The sequence below is a fragment of the Pectinophora gossypiella genome, chromosome 24 (genome assembly GCF_024362695.1).
Source record: "Pectinophora gossypiella chromosome 24, ilPecGoss1.1, whole genome shotgun sequence".
Taxonomy (NCBI): Eukaryota; Metazoa; Arthropoda; class Insecta; order Lepidoptera; family Gelechiidae; genus Pectinophora; species Pectinophora gossypiella.
Window position 1 is genome coordinate 1,609,885 of NC_065427.1, and position 27,774 is coordinate 1,637,658.

Sequence of the window (27,774 nt, forward strand, 5' to 3'; positions counted from 1 at the left end):
TGAAATAAATAACACTTTGACATTTGCGCACTTAGGTACTTTTCAAATGCGCAAATGTAATATTGCTTTTTAGATGAGTTGTTTCAACGTAGCCTTTTGTGGTATCTACGTCCTATAAAAGTCACAACGTACAACAATCCTACTTCATCATCACTAATTTAAGAGCCACGCTCTTGTCGGTGCAGCATTCTCCATGCTACTTTTTAGGGAAAAATAGGGCAGTGGTTTCGTTCTTGCTTCCGCCCCGCAGTACTCTGTCTGACTTGAGTGGGATGGCGCCCAGAGTAGTCTATTTCAAAGCCGTACTAGGACTCCAGTTCTCCGCCTCTGAATAGTACTGACAGTTACTGCTGCCCTCTGTCAGGTTACAACGTACAATTACTACACAACAACACAAAACGTCCAGGTTACAGTCCGTGTGACGCGCCCTGCCTTGCGTCCTGCATTGCCTCCTACTTAATCCTACTTAATATGTGATAAATGAAAGTCATAATATAATATAAAAGCTACTCAGTACTACACACCGCTTCAGGGAAGTCGGCGAGCAAGTCGTCCAGCTTCTTGGGCGTCTGCTGGTTGCCGGGCGAGGGGGTGGTGGGGCGCGGGAACGGCGCGGGGGAGGGGGGGTAGCGCTCCGTCGTGTTGTGGGCAGAGTATGTCGTCTCTGAGTACTTGTAGGATGTTGGCCCCTGGAAAGAGATGGAGTTTAATTTACATTTATCGAAATAACACCTCTTAGCAAGCTTAGCAGCAAGTTAATATATTTATGAAAACATTATGTATGTGCGTAAAAATGTATCTCTCCTTCCGAGAAACTGTGAAAGGCATACTTACAATACAAGGAATAAAAATAAAATTGTTGTTCAAAATTCTAGATTAAGTAAATTAAATTCATCTTTTTTGGGGTTATGTATACGTTTTTACAATAAAATACCAGATAATATTTTAAATTTGTCAGAGAATAAATTTAAAGCTCACGTGAAGCTTACTTTATGTAAAAAAGCTTATTATAAGATTAATGATTACCTAAATGATAAACATGTCTGGTATTAAATGTGTTCCTCTAGTTATTAAATAACTTGTAATGTACCCTCATTGATTTAAAAGATGTGTTGCTGTTGCAGTTTCTTGTCATTTCTTCTCCTCAGCCATAACACCTTGCGAAATGACGTACGACGTTACATTGACCTTCAACGAGTTTATCCATGATAATTACGTTGAATAAATGATTCTGATTCTGATTCTTATTATAATCCAATCACCAGAATGTGTCAACTTTATAATGACACCCTCAGTGATAGTACTCTGGATATATTTACACCTAAACTTTATAAATTTTAAAATGGCATTCGAGCAACTTTTACTCCTCGTGAGGACTTGATGGTGTATTTAGCTGGGTCATAGATAAATATACGATGTTAATCCAGAAATGGAAGTCTTTCTCATCTGACTGACTATTGTTGAATGTGCTATCTGGTTCTCGCTTCGAAGTAAAATCGTCATTACTAGTTTTAGGTTTGAGCTTCTTTTTAATATGTTTAGCAACCTACCCCCTATGTTTATCATAATTATAACATAAGTGGCTGAATGTGCATGCATGTTTTAATGTTATAGTCTAGTTTTACGTTACACTTAATTAGATATCTAATTTCACGACTGTAACTAGTTATGTATGCCATAAATAAATAAATAAACATACACATACATACATAAACTCACGCCCGTAAAATCCCTAATGGGGTGGGCAGAGCCACAAATCATCACCAGCCCATTAACGTCCCCACTGCAGGGGCACGGGTGTTCCCTATGGATGGATAGGGAGATCGGGCCTTAAACCATCACGCGGGCCCAGTGCGGATTGGTGGTTATTAACGACTGCTAATGCAACCGGGACCAACGGCTTAACGTGCCTTCCGAAGCACGGAGGAGCTCGAGATGAAAACTTTTTTTTTGTGGTCACCCATCCTATGACCGGCCTTTGCGAAAGTTGCTTAACTTCAACAATCGCAGACCGAGCGCATTTACCGCTGCGCCACCGAGCTCCTCTTGTCGGCCATACGCAATAATAATAATTAGTTCAAGAACTATCTATATATGGATCAAAACTATCAATTGGCAAAACTAACACTACCTACACTACTAACACCACTAGCATACAAAAAAAGAGAGTTATTCACATAGGGCGAGTGTCCATTGTGCGGCTCAGCGTTGACAGGGACCAGCTTGACCTCGTTGGCGGGGCTTGGGTACACCATGCGTTCGTTCGTGTGCTCTGGAATAACACAATAAAACACTTATTGGTATGTCCACACGGTGGCAGCATTTTAGGTAATGTTCGAGTTTCATGTACCTTGCCTTACTGGATTGAAGCGAATTAAAACATAAAACGCGTTCAGCTGTTTATTCTGGGTCGTAAAAATCGACAAAATCGTTTGTCTCTGCAATATGACAGTCGCGAATATTGCGCGAATAGGGTAATTTCCAACTAGTCAAATCAGCTACTATTTACTAAACCAACCAGCTTTTCCATACCAATTTGTATGGAAAAGCAACTTGTGACGTCATATGTCGCACTTATTTACGTTTCTCTTTATTAAAATTCATAAATAAGTTAAATAGAAGAAAGAAACGTTTTTTGTCACCTTTAGATCTGTTTTTATTTAGTATTTTTATTTTTTTTAAAGAACGTCTAGGGCACTGTGCCGAGGTTTTTCTTGCAGCTTCTTTTCCCCGGCTATACAGGTTGTGAGAAGCTGCAGTAGTTTTAGGCGGATAAGACGTTCGTTATGTAAAATTGACGATTCAAAGTGTAACTATGTTACCTACTGAATAAAGATATTTTTGAATTTGAATTTGAGTAATCATTCTATTTATTTCATTCCAGGCAAAATTTGTGTAGGCAACTTGCGAGGTTTTAAGCCGTGTGCCAGGAAGGTACGTGAAGCCGTTGGTCCCGGTTACTACTTACTGATGTAAGTACGTAGTCGTTACATGGGCTTAGGGGACATCTCGTCCCAGGCTTAACCACGTCAGACGCTTTTGGTGGCTCAATAGTAACCTTGACACCAAGGTTGATGGGGTTGGTAATCCACCTCACAACCCACACGATAGAAGATTAACCTTGGTGCTAGCGTTACTATTGAGGTGCCAAGGGTCTCTGACCGGGTCAAGCAACGGCTACATACTTACGTAAGTAAATAACCGGGACCGACTCCGAAGAACGGAATCGGTGGCGGCCCTAGGGCATTGCGAACGGTGCGATCGCACCGGGCGCTGTTTTATGTGGAGCGCTAAAATCAGCCAAGACGGGACCACCCTTGCTGGCAGCCCCGAGGGGAGTAAATGGATTGGGCACGCCTATCTTGGTGACTTGATGAGGTTGGTCATCCACCTCACAACTTACACGTTAAAAGAAGACTACAAATCGACGATTGAAGTCTGTCTGTCTTACCATCAGTTGTTGTGACGTGTTTGTACTCGCGCACGCGCGTGTTGCAGTGTGAGCAGTACTGGCAGCCCAGCGCCGGAGACGGCGGCACCTTCGTCGTGTTGGACCTGGTAACATGCAATATTAAGGTCAAGTAACCGACAGACTGTACGATCCTGACGGCCTGATTACATTAGCCGTAGAGGCGGCGAATCAGCTCGCGACAACAAACACTTTAGGACCCCAATATAGACCCGGCGTGGTTTTCCTTATTCAGCTTTTCGATCCAATTCCTCAGTGCCCTGTGGTTTTAAGTTTTGCTCCAATGTTCGCAGGTTCGAATCCAAACCAATCATTGTAGAATTTGTTTTGGAATTCATGTTTGGATCATAAATGATTATCACGTGCTCAGCGGTGAAGGAAAACATCGTGAGGAACCCACATTCCCGAGATATGCATTTTCGAAGGTATGTGACCTATCCTGTATTGGGCTGGTTTTCCCTTCGCAGGTTGGAAGCTCAGACAGGCAGTCGCTTCTGTAAAAAACCGGACCTGTCAAATCTTCAGGTTAGGTAAGCGGACCCTGTGAGAAACGGGAGAATGCTAGGGGGACGATGAGATGGGGTGGAGGGAGTACTACTTACACCTTTGCCTACAGAAGTAATGCCATGTTAGACTCACGTGATCCTTGCATTCTCTGAGGAGCTGACGTATGTGTGGTGGTGGTCGGCGTGCGCCGGCAGCGGGACGGAGGCCGGGTCCTGGTCCGCCGGCACCTCGTAAGTGTAGGTCTTGACCGTGGTGGTCACTTTGTTCATTGGAGTGCTTGACCGGGACAGCTGCAAAGAAATCATAAATAGAAAAAGCTCGTTTATTTAATTGATTCAGTTGATTCTTCTTCTTCTTATCGTGTGGGTTATGAGAAGGGTTACCATCCTTATCAACCCTGGTTGGATTGTTAATTGTTAATTATTTCATTTTTATTGAAATATTTTTTCTAATTTAACTTATTTTAATTTTGTAATTTTATAATCTGTATTGTAACATACACACCCTGTTTAGGCTGTTTAAATGTTTATGTATCTTGTATTGTAACAGCCTCCGTGGTTAGAGCGTTTGACTCACGATCTGGAGGGGTTCGTTTCCCGATGGGAACACTGTCGAAATCACTTTGTGAGACTGTCCTTTGTTTGGTAAGGACTTTTCAGGCTAGAATCACCTGATTGTCCGTAAAAGTAAGATGATTCCGTGCTTCGGGACATTAAGCCGTTGGTCCTGGCTATTAGCCGTAAAAACACTTCCACCAACCCGCATTGGAGTAGCGTGGTGGAGTATGCTCCATACCCCCTCCGGTTGATTGAGAAGAGGCCTGTGCCCAGCAGTGGGACGTATATAGGCTGTTTATGTTATGTATGTATCTTGTAATACTTACAGTGGAGGAGCTGGTCTGGTGACAATGAGAGCATACAGCAGGGGGCACGGCGAGGGGCAGCGCGGGGGAGATCTGGGACGGTACCACGCGGGACTCTGCGATGTGGGGAAATACTTGGTTCAATCATACTGTTTCAGATGGTTGTTAATAGTCAAAAGAACGGCATTCTAGTGGTCTTCCGGCCAAGAAGTGAAATCCTCTAAGTCAAAGTTCATTTGCCGGGGTACCGCGGGTACCACGCGGGTCTCTGCGATGTGGGAAAATACTTGGTTCAATCATACTGTTTCAGATGGTTGTTAATAGTCAAAAGAACGGCATTCTAGTGGTCTTCCGGCCAAGAAGTGAAATCCTCTAAGTCAAAGTTCATTTGCCGGGGTACCGCGGGTACCACGCGGGTCTCTGCGATGTGGGTAAATACTTGATTCAATCATATTGTTTCAGATGGTTGTTAATAGTGAGAAGAAAGGCATTTTAGTGGTCAAGTCTTCCGGCCAAGAAGTGAAGTCATCTAACGCAAATGTACTTTGTCGTGAAAAGAAATAGCTCATCAATTTGTAGCAGACGGACAAAGCGAAGCACCGACTTTTCACCATTTTAATATGAAACCCTGAAATGTTTTATATTTTCGTGAAATATCTGATTTGCAAAGGCATGCAAGAGCCGGCCTGCTGTCCAAAACCAAAACCTGGGCACGCGATTCCATTCTGTTGAATTCTATTCCAGCGAGGTATCTAATTGATTAGTATCTGATACATAAGAGTCGGGTTCTAGGTTCGCGATTCGGGTTTTAAACCACTGAATTCTTTCCAGGACTTAAACATAGCTGGCGAGAATTTGGTATATACAGGGTGTTATTGACAGCGTAACGAATACTGAGGGGAATAATTCAGACCATGATTCTGAGTTAATATCAAATGGAACTTCCTGGAAAAACTCCTGTCGGAAAATTCGTGAAAATTTTCTGTTCAATATTTTGCGACGGAGAATTCTACTTGATATCAAATCAGAATCATGGTCTGAATGATCCCCCTCAGTATTCGATACAATATGTCACTAACCTGTATATTATACACCTTCTGCTCTCTGTCGATCTGGGATACAGGCGCGAAACTATGTTGTTAATGTTAACATACCCAACATAGCATTTTTAAGTTCTTTTGTCAGTTAGCGTAAGGTACAATTACGAAAATTGTTATGGAAGAGCGGAGTCACCTAATACAAGCATATCTATGCTTAAAAGGTGGCAACAAACCCAGTAAAAACTATGTACCAAAAAATACTAAAATAAACATTTTTTTTTATACCCGTCTTCTCTTCCCGGTACATCTCCTGCCTGAGCTCGGCGGCGCGCGTGACAGCGGGCGGCGGGCTGGAGCCCCACGAGGACGACTCCAGGCGCTCCTCCCGCTTCAGGGTGGAGTAACCACTGGACGGCGCCTTCACTGGAGTGCTAGTAAATTAAAGCAAAAGTTTATTTCCTCTACAAAAACTTTTCACACACCAAAAACACTCAGTTTGATTGAATATATCCCAGACGACTAACGCATCCTCAGCCTGGACACCCTCAGGGCTGTTGTCTTAAATTTTGTACCGGATAAGAGCAGTGCACCCCATTTGTCCGGCTTAAGTATATAACGGCTATCTACAATAAGTCACGTAAAAAAAAAAAAACGCAATAAGGGTAACTAAGAATCACTCTGCAGACGACTGGGGGGTAAAAAGACCACATCGAAGCAATTCATCTAAAAAAGCAATATTGAAATAAAAGCATTATTAAGCATTTGCGCATGTAAAAGTATGTGCGCAATGCAAACATTCAGAATTTGCCTTTCAACTGCTTTAACAAAAACTTTCCAAAAAAGGTTATTATAAAGTTAGTGATTATTTAGAAGATATGAATGCATGGGATTAACTGTCTGAGAACTGATATTAGGCAGCTAAATTACTCAATTGTATATTTTATGTTTATTTTTATTTTTTTTTAGAACGTCTAGGGCCCTGTGCCGAGGTTTTTCTTGCAGCTTCTTTTCCCCGGCTATACAGGTTGTGAGAAGCTGCAGTAGTTTTAGGCGGATGAGACGTTCGTTATGTAAAAATTGACGATTCAAAGTGTACCTAACTATGTTACCTACTGAATAAATATATTTTTGAATTTTGAATTTTTTTGAAAACAAATGTCAAATAGCAAAATTGCTTTCTTAGATGAATTGCTTCGATGTGGCCTTTTTAAACCCCCTGATCTGAATCGATAGTTACCAAGTGTTAGAGCCCGGAACTAACATGTTAACTTGTCTCGGAAACCTTGAGACTCGTATTCTTTCTTTTCTCGAAGACATTGTGGATGAAAAGTTAACCTAAGCGAATTGTAAGAAGAATTTTGAAATTGTAACTTACATTCTCTTGTAATCGAATGAGGAGCTCTCAGCGGTGTCTGAAGTGTATCCACCTGCAACATAACAATTTATTGAAATGCTTACTAGCTTTCCGCTCGCGAAATTGCCCGCGTGGACTTCAGTTATCGCGCGCGACAAGGTTTTGTCACCCCCCTTTAAGACCTAATTTCGGTACCGAGTCACTCAAGTGGAAATTTCAGTCTTTTAAATAATGTGCTATTCTTCTCTCGTGTGGGTTGTGAGACAACTGATCGGCCTCGTCAACCCTGGTGCTGACATCAGAGCACCTTTAGCACCTTGGCTTCCACAGTTAAGATTCATACTCACTCTTATACAGCTGTCGTTCTTGGTCCTTCTGCAAGTCGTCGAGCAGTGAGTCCAGCTCCTCCACGTTGTGAGACAAATCCTTGGTCACCTTCGAGCTCTTTATCTTGGAGTACCCTGAACGTGGGGAAAGAAGGAATGAGAAGTCTTGTACAAAGTTTATCATCTCCATAGTATTATCCAGTTTTTCACAGGGTCCGCTTACCTAAATTGAAGATTTGACATGTCCGGTTCTTACAGAAGCGACTGCCTGTCTGACCTTCCAACCCGCAAAGGTAAACCAACCCAATACAGTTTAGGTCACATACCTCCGAAAATGCATTTCTCGGGAACGTGGGTTTCCTTACGATGTTTTCCTTCACCGCTGAGTACGTGATAATGATTATCTTATGAGGAGATCGGTGGCGCAGCGGTAAACGCGCTCGGTCTGCGATTGTTGAAGTTAAGCAACTTTCGCAAAGGCCGGTCATAGGAATATGGGTGACCACAAAAAAAAGTTTTCATCTCGAGCTCCTCCGTGCTTCGGAACGCACGTTAAGCCGTTGGTCCCGGCTGCATTAGCAGTCATTAATAACCACCAATCCGCACTGGGCCAGCGTGGTGGTTTAAGGCTCGATCTCCCTATCCATCCATAGGGAAGGCCCGTGCCCCAGCAGTGGGGACGTTAATGGGCTGGTGATGATTTTCTTATGTCTTCTCACCAGGCGTGGAGCTGGTGGTGGTCTCGTAGTTGTACGTGCGGGTGCCGGTGTTGGTGAAGGAGGGCAGCTCTCGATCCTCTCTCTCGTAGTAATACGAGCTGCTTTCAGATGATTTCGGGGCCGTCTTCGGGGGGATCGTGTACTCCTGGAAGGAGATTTAAATATGGATTGTAGTATAAAGTTAAAAGGGTTACAATCTTTTAAGGGCTGATCACTTGTTTGTCCGAAAGTAAGATGATCCGTGCTTTACATACATACATACATAAACTCACGCCTATTTCCCACCGGGGTAAGCAGAGACTATAGAATTCCATTTGCTTCGATCCTGACACACTTCTCTTGCCTCCTCCACACTCCAAAAAAAGTTTTCATCTCGAGCTCCTCCGTGCTTTAGCAGGCACTTTAAGCCGTTGGTCCCGGTAACTACTTACTGATGTAAGTATGTAGTCGTTACATGAATCATGTCAGGGGCCTTTGGCGGCTCAATAATAACCCTAATACCAGGGTTGATGAGACTGGTATTCCACCTCACAATCCACACGATAAGAAGAAGAAGAAAAGGGTTTACCATTAACCATGTCTACTCCCTTCCAATCCTTCTGTAATCCATACATTTTGAATTTAGTGTGCTTCATGTACCAACAGATGTCGCTACATGTATTAATTTCAAATAGGTGCTGTTGAAGCAAGGTTGAAGCAGTTTAGACTTAGAATTTTTTTTTACATATTCCCCCCATTCGTCCGGCCAAGTAGTTAATGCCATCTGAGGCAAATCTACAATAAGTTAGGTAAAAAAAAAAATAGATCCTCACCTCAACAGTATGCAGGTCTTTCCTGTCATACTTCCCAGACGGATGCTTCTCCTCCTTGTACTCATAGTGGTACTCCCTCGCCCCTGTACCGTTGCGCGCCACCTCACCCAGCTTGCTACCTTTAGGGATCAGCTCCGACTTCAGCATGTCTGGAATTTATTAATTTATTGAAATCAGAATCATTTATTATTATTATTATTAATAGCCCTCAACGTCCCACTGCAGGGCAAAGGCCTCTCTTCCCTTCTTCCACTCCTCCCTGTCCCCAGATTGCTCGCGCCACCGTTTCGAGAAGCGGTCTAACTCGTCGCGCCATCTTTTCCGTGGCCTTCCCCGACGTCTGACAGCACTTGCAGGAACCCACTCTGTAGCTCATATCATTTATTAATCATTTACTTATTCAACGTAATTATCATGGATAAACTTGTTGAAGGTCAATGTAACATTTTTGAATTTACGTCATTTCGCAAGGTGTTATGGCTGAGGAGAAGAAATGACAAGAAACAGCAACACATCTTTTAAAAACCAATGAGGGTATACCATCATCATCAGCCGTACGACGCCCACTGCTGGGCATAGGCCTCCCCCAAGGATCTCCACGACAATCGGTCCTGCGCTGCCCGCATCCAGCAGCTTCCCGCGACCGCGAGGGTATACATTACAAGTTATTTAATAACTAGAGGAACACATTCAATACCAGACATTTTTATCATTTAGGTAGTCATTAATCTTGTTTTAAGTTGTTAGCGAAGGGACGAATATACAAATTCAAAATTCAAATTCAAAAATATCTTTATTCAGTAGGTAACATAGTTACACTTTGAATCGTCAATTTTACATAACGAACGTCTCATCCGCCTAAAACTACTGCAGCTTCTCACAACCTGTATAGCCGGGGAAAAGAAGCTGCAAGAAAAACCTCGGCACAGGGCCCTAGACGTTCTTTAAAAAAATAAAAATAAACATAAAACATAAAATATTGGTATACAATTGAGTAATTTAGCTGCCTAATATCAGTTCTCAGACAGTTAATCCCATGCATTCATATCTTCTAAATAATCACTAACTTTATAATAACCTTTTTTGTAAAGTTTTTGTTTAACTACTGTCTTAAAACAGTTGAAAGGCAAATTCTGAATGTCAATGGGAATCTTATTGTAAAAACGTATACATTGCCCCTTAAAAGATTTAGTAATCTTATGTAATCGACTGACTTGTAAAGCAAGTTTATTTTTATTCCTGGTATTAACAATGTGCCGATCGCTATTTTTTGCAAATAATCCTATATGTTTTTTTACATATATTAAGTTTTCAAAGATATATTGTGATGCCAAAGTTAAAATATTAATTTCTTTAAATTTATTTCTAAGTGACATCTTGGGTCCCAATTTGTAAATCGCCCGAATGGCTCGCTTTTGCAGAACAAAAATGCTGTTCACATCTGCAGCATGACCCCACAGCAAGATGCCGTACGACATTAGACTGTGGAAGTAGGCAAAATAAACTAATCGCGCGGTTTCTACATCGGTTATTAAACGAATTTTTTTGACCGCGAATGCTGCTGAGCTGAGCCTTTTGGACAACTTATCAATATGAGGACTCCATTGCAACTTAGCGTCCAAAGTAATTCCCAAAAATACAGCAGTATCCGTGAGGTCCAATTCCTTATTTTTTACAATAATAGAATCGAGGGGCCTACTAACATTCGATAACGTAAAATAAACATATTTTGTTTTATTTTCATTAAGTAGCAGGTTGTTTACAGTAAACCAATCCACTACCTCTGAAATGGCGTTGTTTACATCGTCAAAGGAATCTTGTCGTCTCTTTACTTTAAAAAGTAAGGAGGTATCATCTGCAAACAGCACCACCTCATGTTTTACAAGACTAGGTAGGTCGTTTATGTAAACTAGGAATAGAAATGGACCTAGAATTGAGCCCTGCGGGACGCCTATAGTGACGTTAGATCCACACGATCTGGAGCCATGCACATCAACCCTCTGAACGCGGCCACTAAGGTATGACTCCAAAAGAGCGATGGCATTATCAGTTATTCCATAGTGACGAAGTTTCGCGATCAAGATATCATGACAAACGCAATCGAAGGCTTTGGAAAGGTCGCAAAACACACCAATAGCATCTTTGGACTCCTCCCAAGCCTGAAAAACATGATTTATTAACTCAACACCAGCATCGGTTGTTGAGCGACCCTTTGTGAAACCAAATTGTTTATTAGACATTAAATTGTTTAAATTGAAATGTTGAAGTAATTGCAGTAATAAAATTTTTTCAAATATTTTACTAAGCGTGGGTAGTATAGATATTGGTCTAAAATTAGTAGGGTCAGAAGTACTACCAGCTTTAAACAATGGAATGACTTTACTGTGCTTCATTAAATCTGGAAACACACCATTGTCTACACATTTATTAAATATACATGATAGATAGGGAGCTATGCAATCAATCACGGAGTTAATGACTTTAACAGAGAGACCATGAAGATCTGCAGTCTTTTTGATTTCTAAAGATTTAAAAGCTCTTAAGACGTCCCTAGGACTCACGTGTGTAAATGTTAGTTTATCTACTTTGGACGTATCTATGTGCTCCCTTACAAGTGATTGAGCGAGTGCAGGAGATGACTTCAAGTCCTTGGTAGTCGAAAATGGAATGTCAGTAAAGAATTTTTCAAAAGCTTCAGCAACTTGCTTATCATTTGTGAGTAGTTTACCGTCAATTTGTAATTGATACTCGAGATCGCGTGCTTTGACTTTCCCAGTTTCGCTATTAATAACTTTCCAAGTCATTTTAATAATATCTGAGCTACCTTTAATTTTACTGCTAACAAACATTGCCTTCGCGGTAACGCAAACACGTTTGAAAACTTTTGAATACTGTTTTACATAGTCGTGAAAAGCTACGCTATGATTGTATGTTCTTTCTTCGTAAAGTTCATACAACCTGTTTCTACTCTTATAAATTCCTACCGTCGCCCAGTCACTAAAAATTGGTGTGTCTGCTTTCTTAATTGTTTTTGCCTTAAATACTTTATTAAATTCCGATTTTGTTAGATTAAATAGGGAGTTATATAACAAATTTGGGTCATCACAGTAAGGAAGTTCTGGTAATTTGTTTGACATATTATCTTTGAATTGTTCTAAACGACTACTTGATATGGGATTGCATGTAACATCCTTTTTCAGTGAGCGGTCAACAAATAAGTTGAAAGATATTTGTTGACCACAGTGATCTGACTTTAATTTATTAATTATTAATTTATCACAAGGTTCTAAGTTACTAAAAATATTATCGATACATTTCGCGGACTGTGACGTGATTCGGGTTGGTTCTGAAAAAAGATTTACAAGATTATAACACAGAAATAAAGATTTGAATGTAGTACTTAATGAGCAATTTTCCAGAATATCAATATTAAAATCACCGCAGACGATAACATGTTTGCTTTTATTACATAATTTGCATAAAGCTTCATCAATAACTTTCTCAAATAGATCATAAGATGAAGCGGGGGGTCTGTATACGCTCAATACAATAAGCCGGCTGAGTTCAATACAGGCTAGCTCAACAGTTCGCTCAACTGAGAGACTTACAATATCCGTTCGTTCCTTATATTTTAAACAATTACGTACTAATATTAATGAACCGCCACGGATAGCCGTCTCCCTGCTGTACGAGCTGGCAACCTGGTGATTATTGAAGCAAACGAACTCATGTTTTTTTAGCCAATGTTCAGTTACGCACATAATATCAACACAATTACTGTTTAAAAAAAGTTCAATTTCAAGTTCCTTGCCCAATATTCCTTGTATGTTTTGGTGTACCAGGTTGATTACATTTGTATTTTTCTTATTGCATTTTATATTTAATATGTCCTCATTTAACTTACTACAGCCAAAGTTTTTCTCTGTTGTCATTAAATTTAATTTAAATTACAAATGTCAGAAATAAAAATAGGCTGCTCAATAGGAGCAGACGCGTTAAAAGCCAACGAATTGACTGATTCTAATGTAAAAAAAAAGGATAGCGACTTCGCTATTTGTCTTTTGTAAAAGTTAGATAGATAGTAATATCTACCTTTGGTCAAATAAAAATTCCTAACATAGGAATTCGTATCAATGAACTGAAATTTATTATAATAATCGCATACTAAAGTAGGCAATGTCAGGTTTAGATCATGCCTAAACTTATTTTCGGAATTAAGCTGACTTTGGCTGAAAGGCAATGCAAACAAAATCACTTGTTCTACATTCGGTAGGCTGTTAAGTAAGGAAATATAATGGGAAAGTAGTTCTTTGTTCGCGTTACCTCTCCTACCGGCCAAGATTATGATTGTACTATTTTTCGAGAATTTATAAGAAATTATTCTTTTTAAAATGTCTAAATAGGAGGCACCCGGCATACAATTATTAATTACTGCCCGCCTCAAGAAATGGCTAAGTTGTAAACCCATTGTTTTGCCAATTTCGTCACTAAACATAATAATATTTTGCGCTTTGTTTACCGGCGCGGGCGCCGCCTGCCCGGTCGCCGACGAGGACGTATTATTGTCATTAACAATTGGTGTGAGGAGCAAGTCCTGCGCCGCCGGTACCAGCTGATGGGCCGGCGCGGGCGCGGACAGCGGGGAGGACTCGGAAACACGAGCAGGCCGCTCAGTCTGCGACGATGAATGATTGCAACTATACTGACGATTAATTAGTGAATCGAAGCGTTCCGCGTTGTGAAAACTCAAATTCACTAACTTATCAGCGGTCAGCTCGTGCTTTCGAATAGTTTTCTGAGCTACTTCGTAGTCCAGTGTCATATTTTCTAAGGATTTTGTCAGTTTTTTTATCTGTGCCTGGAGCTGATCAATTTCACACTCATATTTTTTTGTTTGGTTTTTTGACAATAGCCCCGATTCCTGCAGACACCTAATTTTACTTTAAGTTATACCTGTCATTGTCTTATCCGCCGAAAAGGAAAGGGACGGATGATGCACAGCTCCAATTTTAGGAAGAATGAGTAAATTAGTGAATAACCCAATTTCAGAAATTTGCTTCCTCTATCAAAAGAAGGAAAAAAAACTTAATAGGTAGAAAAAACAATATGAAAATATAAGATAAGTAATTTAAGAAGAAATTGTAAAATCTTTACGTTAGAGCACTATACGCTTGTCATAAATTTTCGTTTTTTTTCCTCTACTTAATTATATGAGTTGCTTTTCTTTGAATAGGTACCCGATTCTTTGGTGAAAACTTGATTGGCTATTGTACTACATATATGTGTTATATTTATAATGTGTTATAAAAGCTGTAAGTATGTTTAAATTAAACCCGGGCGAATCAAAAAGTTTCTCGCTGGTATGCAAACCGTTTGACGTGTGCTGTCAACATAATTCTGTCGGGGAAATGTAAAATTTTTAGTCTTTAGGTTAGGACATTACATAAAGACGACTCACACAAAAATAAGACTATAACATCATTTAACATTTTCACAAAACAGTTAAGTACTTACAAAAAAAAGCAAATCGGATGTCCGTCGGAATGATTGTAAGATGGTGGTGGACGTTTTGAGATAAAAGGGCCTTATTCAGCACAAGTCGCGGCGTGAACCACTAATGGGAATATTGTGAGGTATTTTTCTTGGCTTACCAAATTGTTCATCAGTGTACGGCACGGTACCACTGGATGAGTACTCCTTAAACTCCTTGTGTTTGCTATACGACTTGGTGGCCATGATTCACGGTACCTGAAACAATTATCAACTTTTTAAAAACAATAAATAAGTAGGTAAGTAAAACTAAAATATAAAATAATCTTAAAATAGTAATCTTGAAAACATCGTGACGACCTCCGTGGTCCAGTGGTTGAGCGTTGGGCTCACGATCCGGTGGTCCTGGGTTCGATTCTCGGTGGACACATATCACAAAAATTACTTTATGGTCCATAGTTTGGTCCTAACCAAAATGTCCTAACATTACAGGCTGATCACCTGATTATCCGAAAGTAAGATTACTACTTACTGATGTAAGTAAGTAGTCGTTACATGAGCCATGTTAGGGGCCTTTGGCGGCTCAATAGTAGCCTTTGCACCAGGGTTGATGAGGTTGGTACTCCACCTCACAACCCACACGATAGAAGACCATCGTGAAGAAACCCACGTTCCTGAGAAATGCGTTTCGGAGGTATGTGACCTAATCTATGTATATTGGGCTGGTTTTCCTTCGTGGGTTGGAAGGTCAGATATAATATTTCGTTACATAATAATTGGGTTAAGTCGGGGGTTTTGAGTTATTTTATTCTTTTTCGATGAGATTTTTACTGTCGTGGGTTTTTTCAAAATTTTAATAAATACCATCTCATTCAATACTAAAAGTAATATGTTGTCTTCTGACAATCTGTATTTCTGCCCAGCCTGATACTTTTCTTTTTATCTCGCATGGGTGAGGTCAATGACCGACTTCACCAATCCTGGCGTCGTCAGGGTTATTATTGAGCCGTCAAAGGCTCTTGACATGACTCATGTAACGACTGCATACTTACAGTCGGGACCGACTACTTTACGTGCCGTCCGAAGCACGGAAGCATTTTATTTTTCTGGCAATTAGGCCTTGCTGACAATACCAGGGACAGTATTGCAAAGCGATTTTTTGATAGACATGTCTCTACTGGGAATTGAACCCATGATGTTAGTCACACTAGTAATCACCTGTACCCATAAGTTACATTAGTTTTTGAACTGTAAGGTTCTTGTTACTCTTTAACACCGATACTTGTTCAAAGTTGCAACACGGATGCGCAGTGCAGTATGGCGCATGGCAAATGAAAGCGTCTTCCCACGCGCATGCGCGCAGCTAGGATTGCGCACCGGTTACGTTTCACCGCCAAATACGGCCGACAATCGTATCTAGCGCCTCTTACTGGATACTCCACACACACACACACAGGTAAAATAATTTGCCTACTAGGAGATTTATAATCTACTAGGAGATTTGCAATTTATTATAATTATGTTTATTTGGTTTAAGCAATAAACAATTATCATTCTTTTTTTTCATTTTTTTTTACTTGCCATGTAGTGAACATTCAAGCCAATCTACACCGTCTATCCTGGATTTAGAGGGAATAAAACCATACGGAATAATATACATAACATAAACAGCCTATATACGTCCCACTGCTGGGCACAGGCCTCTCCTGAATCAACCTGAGGAGGTATGGAGCATACTCCACCACGCTGCTCCAATGCGGGTTGGTGGAGATGTTTTTCGGCTAATAGCCGGGACCAACGGCTTAACGTGCCCTCCGAAGTACGGAATCGGCTTACTTTTTCGGACATTCAGGTGATTCAAGCTTGAAAAGTCCTAACCAAACATAGGACAGTCTCACAAAGTGATTCTCGACAATGTCCCCATCGAGAATCGAACCCGGACCTCCAGATCGTGAGCCTAACGCTCTGACCACTAGACCACGGAGGCCGTCAACGTATAGAATGCCTTCTGTTTATCTTCCTAGGCGTGGCATGAATAACGACAACTTGATATGATTTTTCCTAACGGATATGGGGAACCGTTATCTATAGCACTACCTACCCCCTTAGGGGTTTCGAGCGTGAGTCTGTGTGTGTATGTAAATCGACAATAGGTAGGATAGATTATTTTAATTTAACCTGAATACTAGCTCAGTAGGAGCTCGGTGGCGCATCGGTAAACGCGCTCGGTCTGCGATTGTTGAAGTTAAGCAACTTTCGCAAAGGACGGTCATAGGATGGGTGACCACAAATAAAAGTTTTCATCTCGATCTCCTCCGTGCTTCGGAAGGCACGTTAAGCCGTTGGTCCCGGCTGCATTAGCAGTCGTTAATAACCATCAATCCGCACTGGGCCCGCGTGGTGGTTTAAGGCCCGATCTCCCTATCCATCCATAGGGAAGGCCCGTGCCCCAGCAGTGGGGACGTTAATGGGCTGATGATAATGCACACAAACAAAACATACAAACATTTAACAAATGGGTGGCCCTATTGCTCTGAAGCAATTTCTTCCAGGCAACCGCTACCAGGAGTTCTATCTATCTGTCAAATATTACACAACTAGGTAGGTATGTTATATGTATGATAATTAAAGATAAGTGTGTCATGTCTAAAACACCTTGGTTAACCCAGTCAGACCATATTTAGATCGTCATTCATACGTTGACATAACGAGCTTAACACGCAGTGGGCGGGGTACCCGGCTAGTAAGAAAATATGTAAATATTACAACAGTTGCGTCGAATAATATCGGCCAAATCCGTCATAGCATACCTACTTTGACAGCATAGCATAGTCCACTGAAGTTGGGCCAAAGATGTAAAACAACCGATTTAACACGTTTTAAACAAAATGTTGCCTATTTATTTTTTATTTTTTTGAGGTCAGTTATTAGATAGCAGATAATCTACGTACCTTACGGACTGCCGCCGTTGGGGTCATGTTGTTAATTCCTTTTAGGGTAGATGAAGAAAATGGGTGGCCGAAGACAATTATGTGAAATGGCAATATTATTTATTATATTATAAGAAATAACATAATAATACTGATGCTATCCTTGTTTAGGAATCATAAGGGCTCTTACAGGTAGATCGATAGATATAAAGAGTTGGTAAAGGTTTCCGATAGATGTCGCTTATAACAAATAAAAATTTATAAACAAATTAGTGTGCAAATTAGATTCAAAATTGCTTTTTATTTATTATTTTTTATACAAACGGGTTTGAAGATGTTGTTTAATGGATAAAACTCACCTAAAAAATCATGTTTTCATACAAAATCAAGGTGGGTCCTAAAACGCGGTAATGAAGTTTTCTCATGATTATGTGAGAAAAAGTTGATTTGTGGTTAGTCTTCCGGGGGTCAGTTGCATCAAGGGAAGTCAGTTTGGTCAAGCTGATCTAAATTGACCCAGTCAGACGTACCCCACCGGGTAAGCCCCCAAGCACCTTTGAAGCGATCGAAGGCACTCGTGGCATGATTGACCCCCGCTTTTTTGCCCAGTAAAGGTAATTTTACCTTTTAAGTTTGTTTTTAACATCGGTGCCTATTATTGTCATAATAGGTAGAAAGATTTAGCATAGGTACACGTCGAATTTGTGCGAATCATAAATGATTATCACGTGCTCGGCGGTGAAGGAAAACGTCGTGAGGAAACCCACATACGTTTCGGAGATATGTGACCTAACCTGTATTGGGTTGCTTGTTCGTTCGCGGGTTGGAAGGTCAGACAGACTTCTGTAAAAAACCGGACCTGTCAAATCTTCTGGTTAGGTAGTTTAATACTTATAAACCGGGAGGTTTATATTATATCATTCTCATGAACTGACTCATCACAGCACTCACAAGTTACAAGATGACATTATTTTCCAAGAAATGATCTGAAGTGGCCATAATTGAATGAGTGACGTAACATGAGCCGCCAATATTTGTGACTGCTTAATCAAACCGAATTATAAACAAATTGATTTAGGAACCACATACTTCGCGGGTTGGCCTCTCACTTTGAGGTCGCAAGTTCGAATCCAGCACAGGCCTAAACCAATGATAGTCGAATTGTTTACGAATACTTGTTGGGATCATAAATGATTATCACGTGCTCAGCGGTGAAGGAAAACATCGTGAGGAAACCCACATCCCCGAGAAATGCATTTTCGGAGGTATGTGACCTCACCTGTATTGGACTGGTTTTCCCTTCGTGGGTTGGAAGGTCAGACAGGCAGTCGCTTCTGTAAAAAAAAACCGGACGTAGTCAAATCTTCAGGTTAGGTAAGCGGACCCTGTGGAAAATGTGAAAAAGTTAGGGAGCTGATGATAATGTAGGTACGGTCACGAGTACTAATATGTACACATTGAAACCATGTCACATTAACTTTTTTGACAAATTAAACCGTAAGTCTCATTAAATGTCAAATGTGATAGTGCGACAGGGTTCTAAAGTGGGTACATAATATTGCTTATGACTGTACATTAAGAGTGGTAACTAATCTCAGCTGAGACTGCAATCAAAATCCTCAAGTCCCTGTTTTTATATCAGAACTGTCACATTGACGTTAAGTACTTAGTAATCGAGATCGACTGAAGAAAACAAAACCGTGATGAAGGTTTTAGGAAATTACACATGGACATGGATAAACTGTTTAGCAAGTTCTGTTGCTATATTAAACCGAACGCAAGGGAGGGGTCGGTAATCACTTTGTGGTCCCTGGCTTGGTTTGGACATTACAGGCTGATCACCTGATTGTCCGATAGTAAGATGATCCGTGCTTCGGAAAGCACGTTAAGCCGTTGGTCCCGATTACTATTTACTGATTTGAGTCATCGTTAGATGAGCCATGTCAGGCGCCTTTGGCGGCTCAATCATAACCCTGACACCAGGGTTGATGAGGCTGGTATTCTACCTCACAACCGACACGATAAAGGTTTAAAGGAAGAAACTGCCGATAAAATATTTATCAAAAAATTAAAAGAAATTCTGATAAATAAATGCTATTATCGTCTCTCTCTCTCTATTTAAGAGCTGCGCTCTTGACGGTGGAGTAATCGCCATTCCTCTCTTCTCCCGCCAAATCCTTCACCTCCCGAAACGACACGACCTGCACCTTCTCTTTTATTTGTTTCATAAATGTTCTCCTAGGTCTACCCCTTCCTCTCTTCCCTTCAATTTTCCTTCTATAATGTTTGTTATAAATGAATCGTGTCGTATCAGGTGGCCAATTATATTTCCTCTCCGGTCTCCGGCTATTATAGTATTAATGAATATTTTAATGATTCGGATTTAAACATATAAAAGCCTTCTCTCTTGTTTTTTCTTTTGTTGTGCCCGAAAGGGTCTTTGATGTGGGACTCAAATGTAACTGACCAACTTGTACACCATCATAGTATGCGAATAAAGAATATTGAATATTGGATAAGAAGAAGAAGACGCAATGGAATGACATCTGTCCTATATTTACCGCTAACACTCCTTAAAAGAATAATGAAGAAATTACGTAATTGTCTATAATTGTCTACCTCATGCGATAACAATTTACCTGATCTCACAACCATAATCCACAAATCAGAACCATATCGGTCGCGTAGTAGCGGAGTGGGAGTGAATGGGTGACGCAATGCGCCCACGCCGGTGCCGCGGATTGTCCATGGCGATGACTTGTAAACTGTTTTGAGTTTTGACACTACCAGAGACATAGCGACAAGATTGGAGTGCACGTTAAGCCGTTGATCCCGGCTATTAGCCGTTAAAACACCTCCTGGTGGAGGTCCGCAGTGGAGCAGCGTGGTGGAGTATGCTCCATACCCCCTCCGGTTGATTAAGGGGAGGCCCGTGCCCAGCAGTGGGACGTATATAGGTGGTTTATGTTTATGGGAACTTTCGCCTGTGTATAATTATTCTACTTCTTGAACTATCGTGTGGGTCGGTGAGTGTTAGGGTTATTTATTTACCCGCCAAAAGCCCCTAACATGGCCCATAACGACTACGTATCAGTAAGTTGTAACCGGAACGTACCTTCCGAAGCACGGATAATCTTACTTTCGGACAATCGGGTGCTTAGCGTGTAAAAAAATGTCCTAACCAAATTAGGGATTACTCAACTACACGACTCCACTATCCAATTAAAATGTTTTACCTCGTTTTACGTTTCATTTACAGTATTGTCAAGACAAAATTGTAGGTACTTAACAAAATTCTTCCGCATCATCCGTGCTGTTAGAATTTTCAGTTTTATACGGAATGATGATTACTACTTAAGTATTAAATCATTCTACCAACACGAACGTTGCGAAAGAATTCCACCATTATAGTGAGATAGGGCCGTTAGATTGAGATTCACTGTTCCACTACTTTCTTGTAAAATACCTCTAAATTAACAGTTTTAATTGCCGTCAAAACACAAAATCTGACGATTAACACGTTACTAATGTTCTATTCACGTAAATTAGGTCAAAATAACCAGTCTGGAACACTTCCCATCGCTCCTCTTGATGTGGCTCTTAACGTCTATTTTGGGTCACCGTAATCTTGCTCCGGAGATCTCCTTCGATGTAGGGCATCCCATCTACAAGGGACTGTAGTTATCCAGCCAAGTAATTAATGCCATCAGAGTTCAGAGGCTTGCAGAATGGGGACGGAACGGGGGAAGTACAGTCATGAGCATTATAATGTACCCACTTTAGGAATTTGTCGCACTAACATATTTGACATTTAGTGAGACGTACAATTCAATTTGTCAAAACAGTTAATGTGACATGGTACCAAAGTGTACACATATTAATTCTCGTGACCGTACCTATATTAATGTCTATTTATGCTAGGTTGCCTGGGAGCGATTGCTACTTAGCAATAAGGCCGCCTATTGTACTCATTCTATTTCTCTTTTGTTTTGTATTTTCCTATTTGTGCAATAAAGTATTTGTTATGTTATGTTATAAGCCATCTTCGGGCGCATCAGCGTCGTGCCGACTAGGAGTCGAAGTGGTCGCCTTGGCCGAAATGGGTCGGAGATCATCAGATCATCATCATCATGTTATGTTAATGTATTTTTGAGCCGTGAATCCGCGACAAGGTAAGTGATCAATTCACCATCAAACGCAAACTATTTAGAAATGAGGATTTCTAGTTGATCATGGTAGTAACTGCCTACCTCTCTTCGTAACATATCACTTTACGAACGCTGGAAGAATTTTCCAATAGAATTAAGCCTTTATGTCACTTTTGTTGTTACCAATTTCCGTGTTTTCAAAAACGAGGAGGATACGTACTAACAAATTATGAGTTCTGTAGCTTGAAATAAATTAATACTTACTTAAATAAAAAATCTACTCTGAACCGGCGTGCGTGTATGAAGCGATTGATGAATGTGGAAAAGCAAGAGAAGTGTGTCAGGATCGACGCAAATGGAATTCTATAGTCTCTGCTTAATAGGCGTTAGTTTATGTATGTTTGTATGTTCAATAAAAAATACTATCAAATAAAACTACGGAACCCTCAAAAGTAGACACACGCTTAACATATTTTTTATAATTCAATTCAAATAGTTTATTTCTAATACAAGTATTTCCGCTTCGTCTTCGTTGAACAATCTCAGTTCTTGTTTATCTAGATTGTATTTTACGACAACTCGTTTGACTATAGAATCCATTAAATGAACATCTAGCCTTCTAATGAGTGTATGAATGTGTGCATGTGTGTGTGTACCTATAAATATGTAGGTACCTCTTATTGATTCAAGTGTTCACCTATGTTCAGTCATGAGCAATATCATGTGCCCACTGTAGAACCCTGTCGCACTATCATATTTTGTCATTTAATGAGACTTACGATTTAATTTGTCAAAAAAGTTAATGTGACATGGTTTCAAAGTGTATACATATTAGTACTCGTGACCGTTCCTACGCCGCGACCTCGCCTCGCCGTGAAATCGCTGAAAAATCGCCGGACATATCGCTAGTTTGAACATAGCCTTGGCTTCCGTAGTCTATGACGGTCTTTCCTGGTTACGTTCCCCGAAAAAATGCAGATGGCGCTGTACAGATTTGCCTTCGTTTACCGTAAATAGCAACATAATACGCGGGAAGATTTATTATCTATTTTGCATGTTTGCGGTATGTTCAGGAAAAATGTCGCCATGAAATCTTACACATCTCGATTCCTTAATCGAAATAAAACATTCAAATGACCTTTTCGTCATGCAAATAAAATAAACGTGTTTCTTAAATAAGCAAAAGAACAGGTTTGGTGATAAGATTGTGACAAGTTTATGTATAATTATTTAAACTAAATTAAGATTTGTTTTTATTTAGCGAACATAGTTACAAGATCTATAATACGGCGTATTTGACTACCTACTTACAAGCCAGTCTAGTCTAAGATAACCAAAAATCAAATAAATCTTATTTTTCTTCTGACATATTTTAGAAATTTGAAAATTGACAGATTTTTTTATTTTTTTTATTTAGTTTGACGTTTCATTTTAGACTAGGCTGTCAAGTAACCCATTGCTAACCTGAATAGGTGGGTTCATTGATATGCGTATGTTATCATATTGTAGAAATGTCCAAATCAAATCATATCACTTGTGGCAGACTAGAAACTTCCTCGCATAGGATTCATGGTTTTGTGAACAGTTGGTAGGTTTTATGTTCTAAGTATCACATGATCCGCTAGATATAAGCATGCGAAAATTTAGGAGGTAAGTAGGTAAGTAAAATAAATGTACTTACTAACTTACTAACCTAATATAAATCTAATAATAATAATAACTGATTAAACTGTCTTAAGGGGCCTCTACGTGTTGGCTTCGGCCCCACGCACGCTTTCCAAAAGTCCGGGACTTTATAGGCCCGAGATATGGAAACAACATACAAATAATAATAAAAAACAAACAAACAATCATCCCTTAGTCGTCTTTTACATCACAGCCCAAGATGATAAGTATCTAAATGCATCCTACGTTCTGAAGTTCGCAATTGTTCCCTGCATCCGAGCCATTTCTTGCCGTTTATCTTGTCTGCGCAGATATACCCTTGACCGCTATCCGCCTCATGACATCATCCATATATTCGCATTCGTTTTCATTTATTTTCGCACATCTAACCATCTCTTTCACACATACAGTGTTGCATGATTTTCCTTCTCATTCACACACATTACCCCAGCTATATTATTTCTTTTTGCGATAATTAAAGAGGGACGGAGGATAAAAGTTACACCTTGGTTCCGGCTAAGGTCATATTATGGGGCGAAGATTTTTGGTTAGAAACAACTTTTTCTAATTTGACTCGTATCTGTAAATCAGCATGGTAGATTATGCCCTGTAGGTACCCCTCCGAATGATGATAGACCAGGGGGTCTAAAGAGACCGCATCAAACCGATTCGTCTAAAAAGCAATATTGCAATTTGACATTTGCGCATAATGTGAAATCGTTTGCACGTCTTTAGATGAATATTCCCTCTTAGTGATATAGGTAACTAGTTTATTTTAAATAGCTCGTTGCTAACCAACATAATTTTATTTTTAGCTTTTTAGTTTTGTACTTTGTTTGCATAATATTTTATTTTCCCTATCAAGGTTGTTTGTAGACTATCTACTTTAGGTACGTGTATCAAAATTTGTAGTTACGAGGGCAATGGACGTATCAATTAACACAGTCTCAATTACAAGCATGACAAGCCTATCTTACTATACAAACTTTTTAGATACATTACCATATTAGTCATTTTAGACCCCAAGAAGTAAAAGATCAATAAAGTAGGTATTATTACTCTTGTATACTGACATCAAAACCCCATTTATATCAAAAAAAGTAGAATCACAAATTAATTCAAAAAGTACCTAAGTGCGAAAATGACTAGTTTCCAACTAGTCAAATCAGTTACTTTTTACTAAATGTCAAAACACGAAATTTACATGAAAAAACACACTGTGACGTCATAGAAAATCGTGATAAAATGTCGGACTTTTTCTTACGTTTTCTTTTCTTTATTAAAATTCATAAATAAGATAAATAGAAAAAAGAAAAAGTATTTCGTTACTTTTAGATCTGTCTTTATTTAGTAATCAGAATTTCATAATTTATCTTGAACCAAGTACATCAGCATCACCAAGTACACGACCCAATTAAGTCATCATCATCAGCCGTACGACGCCCACTGCTGGGCATAGGTCCCCCCTAAGGATCTCCACGCCGATCAGTCATGCGCTGCCCACATCCAGCGGCTTCCCGCGACCTTCACCAGATCATCGGTCCACCTTGTAGTGGGCCAATTAAGTACTTACTTCAAATTTTTAACCCCCCAGTAACTTTGTGTAACTGCATGGAATTACACAAATTACCATACATCTTATAATCAGTATTCTCACAGCTAAACTTCAGCCGCGCGACATTTGAAATCAATCTTACAAAGGAAGAGATAAGAAAGGCCGTAACGAATGTCGCGGTATTGAGACAAGCGACATATATCTACCTAAGGTATAGCAGTAGCGAGGTTCTTCGTCAAAGTCACAGATACTTATCTTTAAGAAAAATCTGTCTAGTCTAGAGTAAACCTTGGAGCAATCTTTTCGGATTTTGATGCGACTAGATATTTTTTATTTGCCTCGAATGGCGTTACTAATTAACTACTTGTTCGGAAAATTGGGTAGTGCTTGTGGATCCAAATCCAAAATTAACTAGGTACCTATAAATACCTACCTATACAAGCACACATCATTTAGTTTTATGTAATATGACGTGTTTGTTTCAGTCGAATTGGTTTTTACTGTAATGGTTGAATGTAAAACTGTAAAAATAAATAAAATAATAAATAAATAATATTCCTACCCAATTTTGGATTCTCACATACTTAGTTCTTATTTAGACCCGGAAAGTTATAATATACTTAATAGACTCAAAAGTAAGTGAAATGTTCATTTACATTGGTCCAGCGTGGTATGCCGTGAAAAGGTTGTTACCTTTTCAACTAGTAACTCTGTTGAGTTACTTTCGCAATTCTAAAATTTGTACTCACATGTTACCTATAGCTATGGATATTGTAACTCTTAAACGATCATCCCGGTAGTCTAATAATATGGGGGTGGCTAGCCAGGTGTTGAAGTAAAACAGTCGGATCTCAGGGTAATCTTTTGTTTAATAGGGTGATTGTCACAATATATTCAGATTCACACGAGTTCTTACAAGATAGGCACACAAATTTAAGAAAGGGCGCGTATAGCGTGCGCGTGGTTCGCAATCGTCCAGAGAAGAGAGAAAAAAAAATATGAAAGTGACAGATAGCGGGGGCGCGCGGGGGGTGGCGCGGCACGCTCATTTAACAATTAAAGCGCGCGGGCATACGACCGCGCGAGGCTCGTTCGTTTCGCCGACCCAGACAATGTTCGGTAGGCCGGGTTGCTATATACTCCCCCTCCAGTCCTGGAGGACGTCCTCGCTCCTGGACTGGCTGCTCAGACTGCTTCCTACCCGGTCGTCCTCGTTTCCTTTTGGGAATGACAGGTTTAGGTGGAGTTACCTCACTGCCTGTGTACCGAGTAAGATCTTGAAGATGATACTTCCCTATAATATCGTCGGGGTTCTCCATGCGCGCGATGCTGTAGGTCGTAGGACTAACCTTCTGCGCGATGCGATAGGGACCATCTCGACGTGGGACGAATTTGGATGTAAGCTCCTTGGAACTCCTGCTCAGGACATGTGATCGTAGAAGAACTAAGTCACCTACTTGAAAGTGGTCTCCAGGACGCCGTGACTGGTCAGCGTACTCTTTGCGCTTGTCCTGCTGCACTTCTACACGTTCCCGGATCGCCGATAGGGAGTTGATAAATTGTCTGAGATATGGTGTTATCTGTGGGACAAAGTTATCTTTGTCTAGAATAGCACGAAGGTCATGTGTGACCTCTGTGGGAGACCTCATCTCTCTAGCCAAGGTCAAATAAGCTGGCGTCTTACCTGTAGTGCGGCATGGCGCGCTGTTCAGGGCAAAGCGAATGATGTGTAGCTTCTTTGGCCAGGATGGATGGTCGTTCTCCACGAGTTGCGCTAACATTACCTTCAAGTCGCGATTCTTTCTCTCTGCAGGGTTGGCTTCTGGATGGTAGAGTGGCACGAAGTTTTGCTTCACATCCAGGACCGACATGCATTGGCGCATGACTGCCGAGATGAATTGGACGCCGTTGTCCGATATTATCCGGCGAGGCAACCCGTATCGCATAAAATATTCCTCGATGAGGACACGCGCACATGCTTCTGATGTGGCTTCCTTTAGGGCAAATAGCTCTACCCACCTGGTCGCTGTGTCCTCGACGAGCAATATCCAACGCTCCCCCTGCTCACCCTCCGGGAGTGGGCCGAAGAGGTCAATGGCTAGCACCTCGTTACGTTGATTCATAACTGGTGTTTGAAGAAGGCCGGGAGGCTTGGCATTTGTGGCTTTATACCTTTGGCAATGGATGCAGGATTTCACGTACTCCGTGACTAAGCGCCGCATTCCAGTGAAGTAGTACAGCTGCGCGATTTTCTGGTAGGTCCTGTCTATACCAGGGTGACCAGCTAGCGGGGAATCGTGGCACTGCTTGATTATGTCATTTACCTGAGTTGCTGGAATGACAAGCTGCGGTGACTCGCTGTCTGAATCAGGATTATACCTGTATAGCACGCCTTGGTTTAGTAGGTAACCTCTTTCAGTCCATCGTTGTGCTGCTGTTTCGTCGGTGGCTTCCAGCTCCTGGACTATCTTGGCGACCTCCGGATCGGTAAGTTGCTCCTGTCTTATCTGCTCGGGCTTTTTAGTAGGTAATTCAATAATTACCGAACAGACGCCGCAGTCCTCGCGGGTGCCTCCAGAGCAGATGGGTCGGCTCAGGGTGTCTGCCACGACGTTAGCTTTCCCTGGTGTGTACTGGAATCGAATATCAAACGATTGGAGTTTTAATGCCCAACGTACTAACCTTCCGGTTGGCGATTTCAGTGACAGCAGCCAGCGAAGAGGTTGATGGTCGCTTCCGATGACTACCGGTTGTCCATCTAAATAGGAACGAAAACGTTCAACTGCCCACACAACGGCCAGAGCTTCACGCTCGGTTGTGGAGTAGTTTCTTTCAGCTGCAGAAAGGAGTCTACTTGCGTACTCGATGGGCCTTTCCTCCTTGTCCTCCCCCTGTAA

The 27,774-nt window shown here is 40.7% G+C and overlaps 1 protein-coding gene across 1 annotated transcript in view; it reads right to left on the reverse strand.

The window, feature by feature from the left end:
* LOC126377864 (proteoglycan 4) overlaps positions 1–27,774 on the reverse strand; it is a 46,442-nt gene that overhangs the window by 3,419 nt on the left and 15,249 nt on the right. Inside the window, exons 2-12 of the mRNA XM_050025871.1 lie at positions 14,741–14,837; positions 9,090–9,238; positions 8,278–8,422; positions 7,580–7,693; positions 7,254–7,305; positions 6,164–6,309; positions 4,860–4,954; positions 4,109–4,266; positions 3,452–3,555; positions 2,178–2,272; positions 525–689 (exon numbers count right to left, since the gene is read on the reverse strand). Coding sequence (XP_049881828.1) covers positions 525–689; positions 2,178–2,272; positions 3,452–3,555; positions 4,109–4,266; positions 4,860–4,954; positions 6,164–6,309; positions 7,254–7,305; positions 7,580–7,693; positions 8,278–8,422; positions 9,090–9,238; positions 14,741–14,825 — 1,308 coding nt within the window. The 5' untranslated portion in view covers positions 14,826–14,837. The remainder of the gene's footprint in view (positions 1–524; positions 690–2,177; positions 2,273–3,451; positions 3,556–4,108; positions 4,267–4,859; positions 4,955–6,163; positions 6,310–7,253; positions 7,306–7,579; positions 7,694–8,277; positions 8,423–9,089; positions 9,239–14,740; positions 14,838–27,774) is intronic.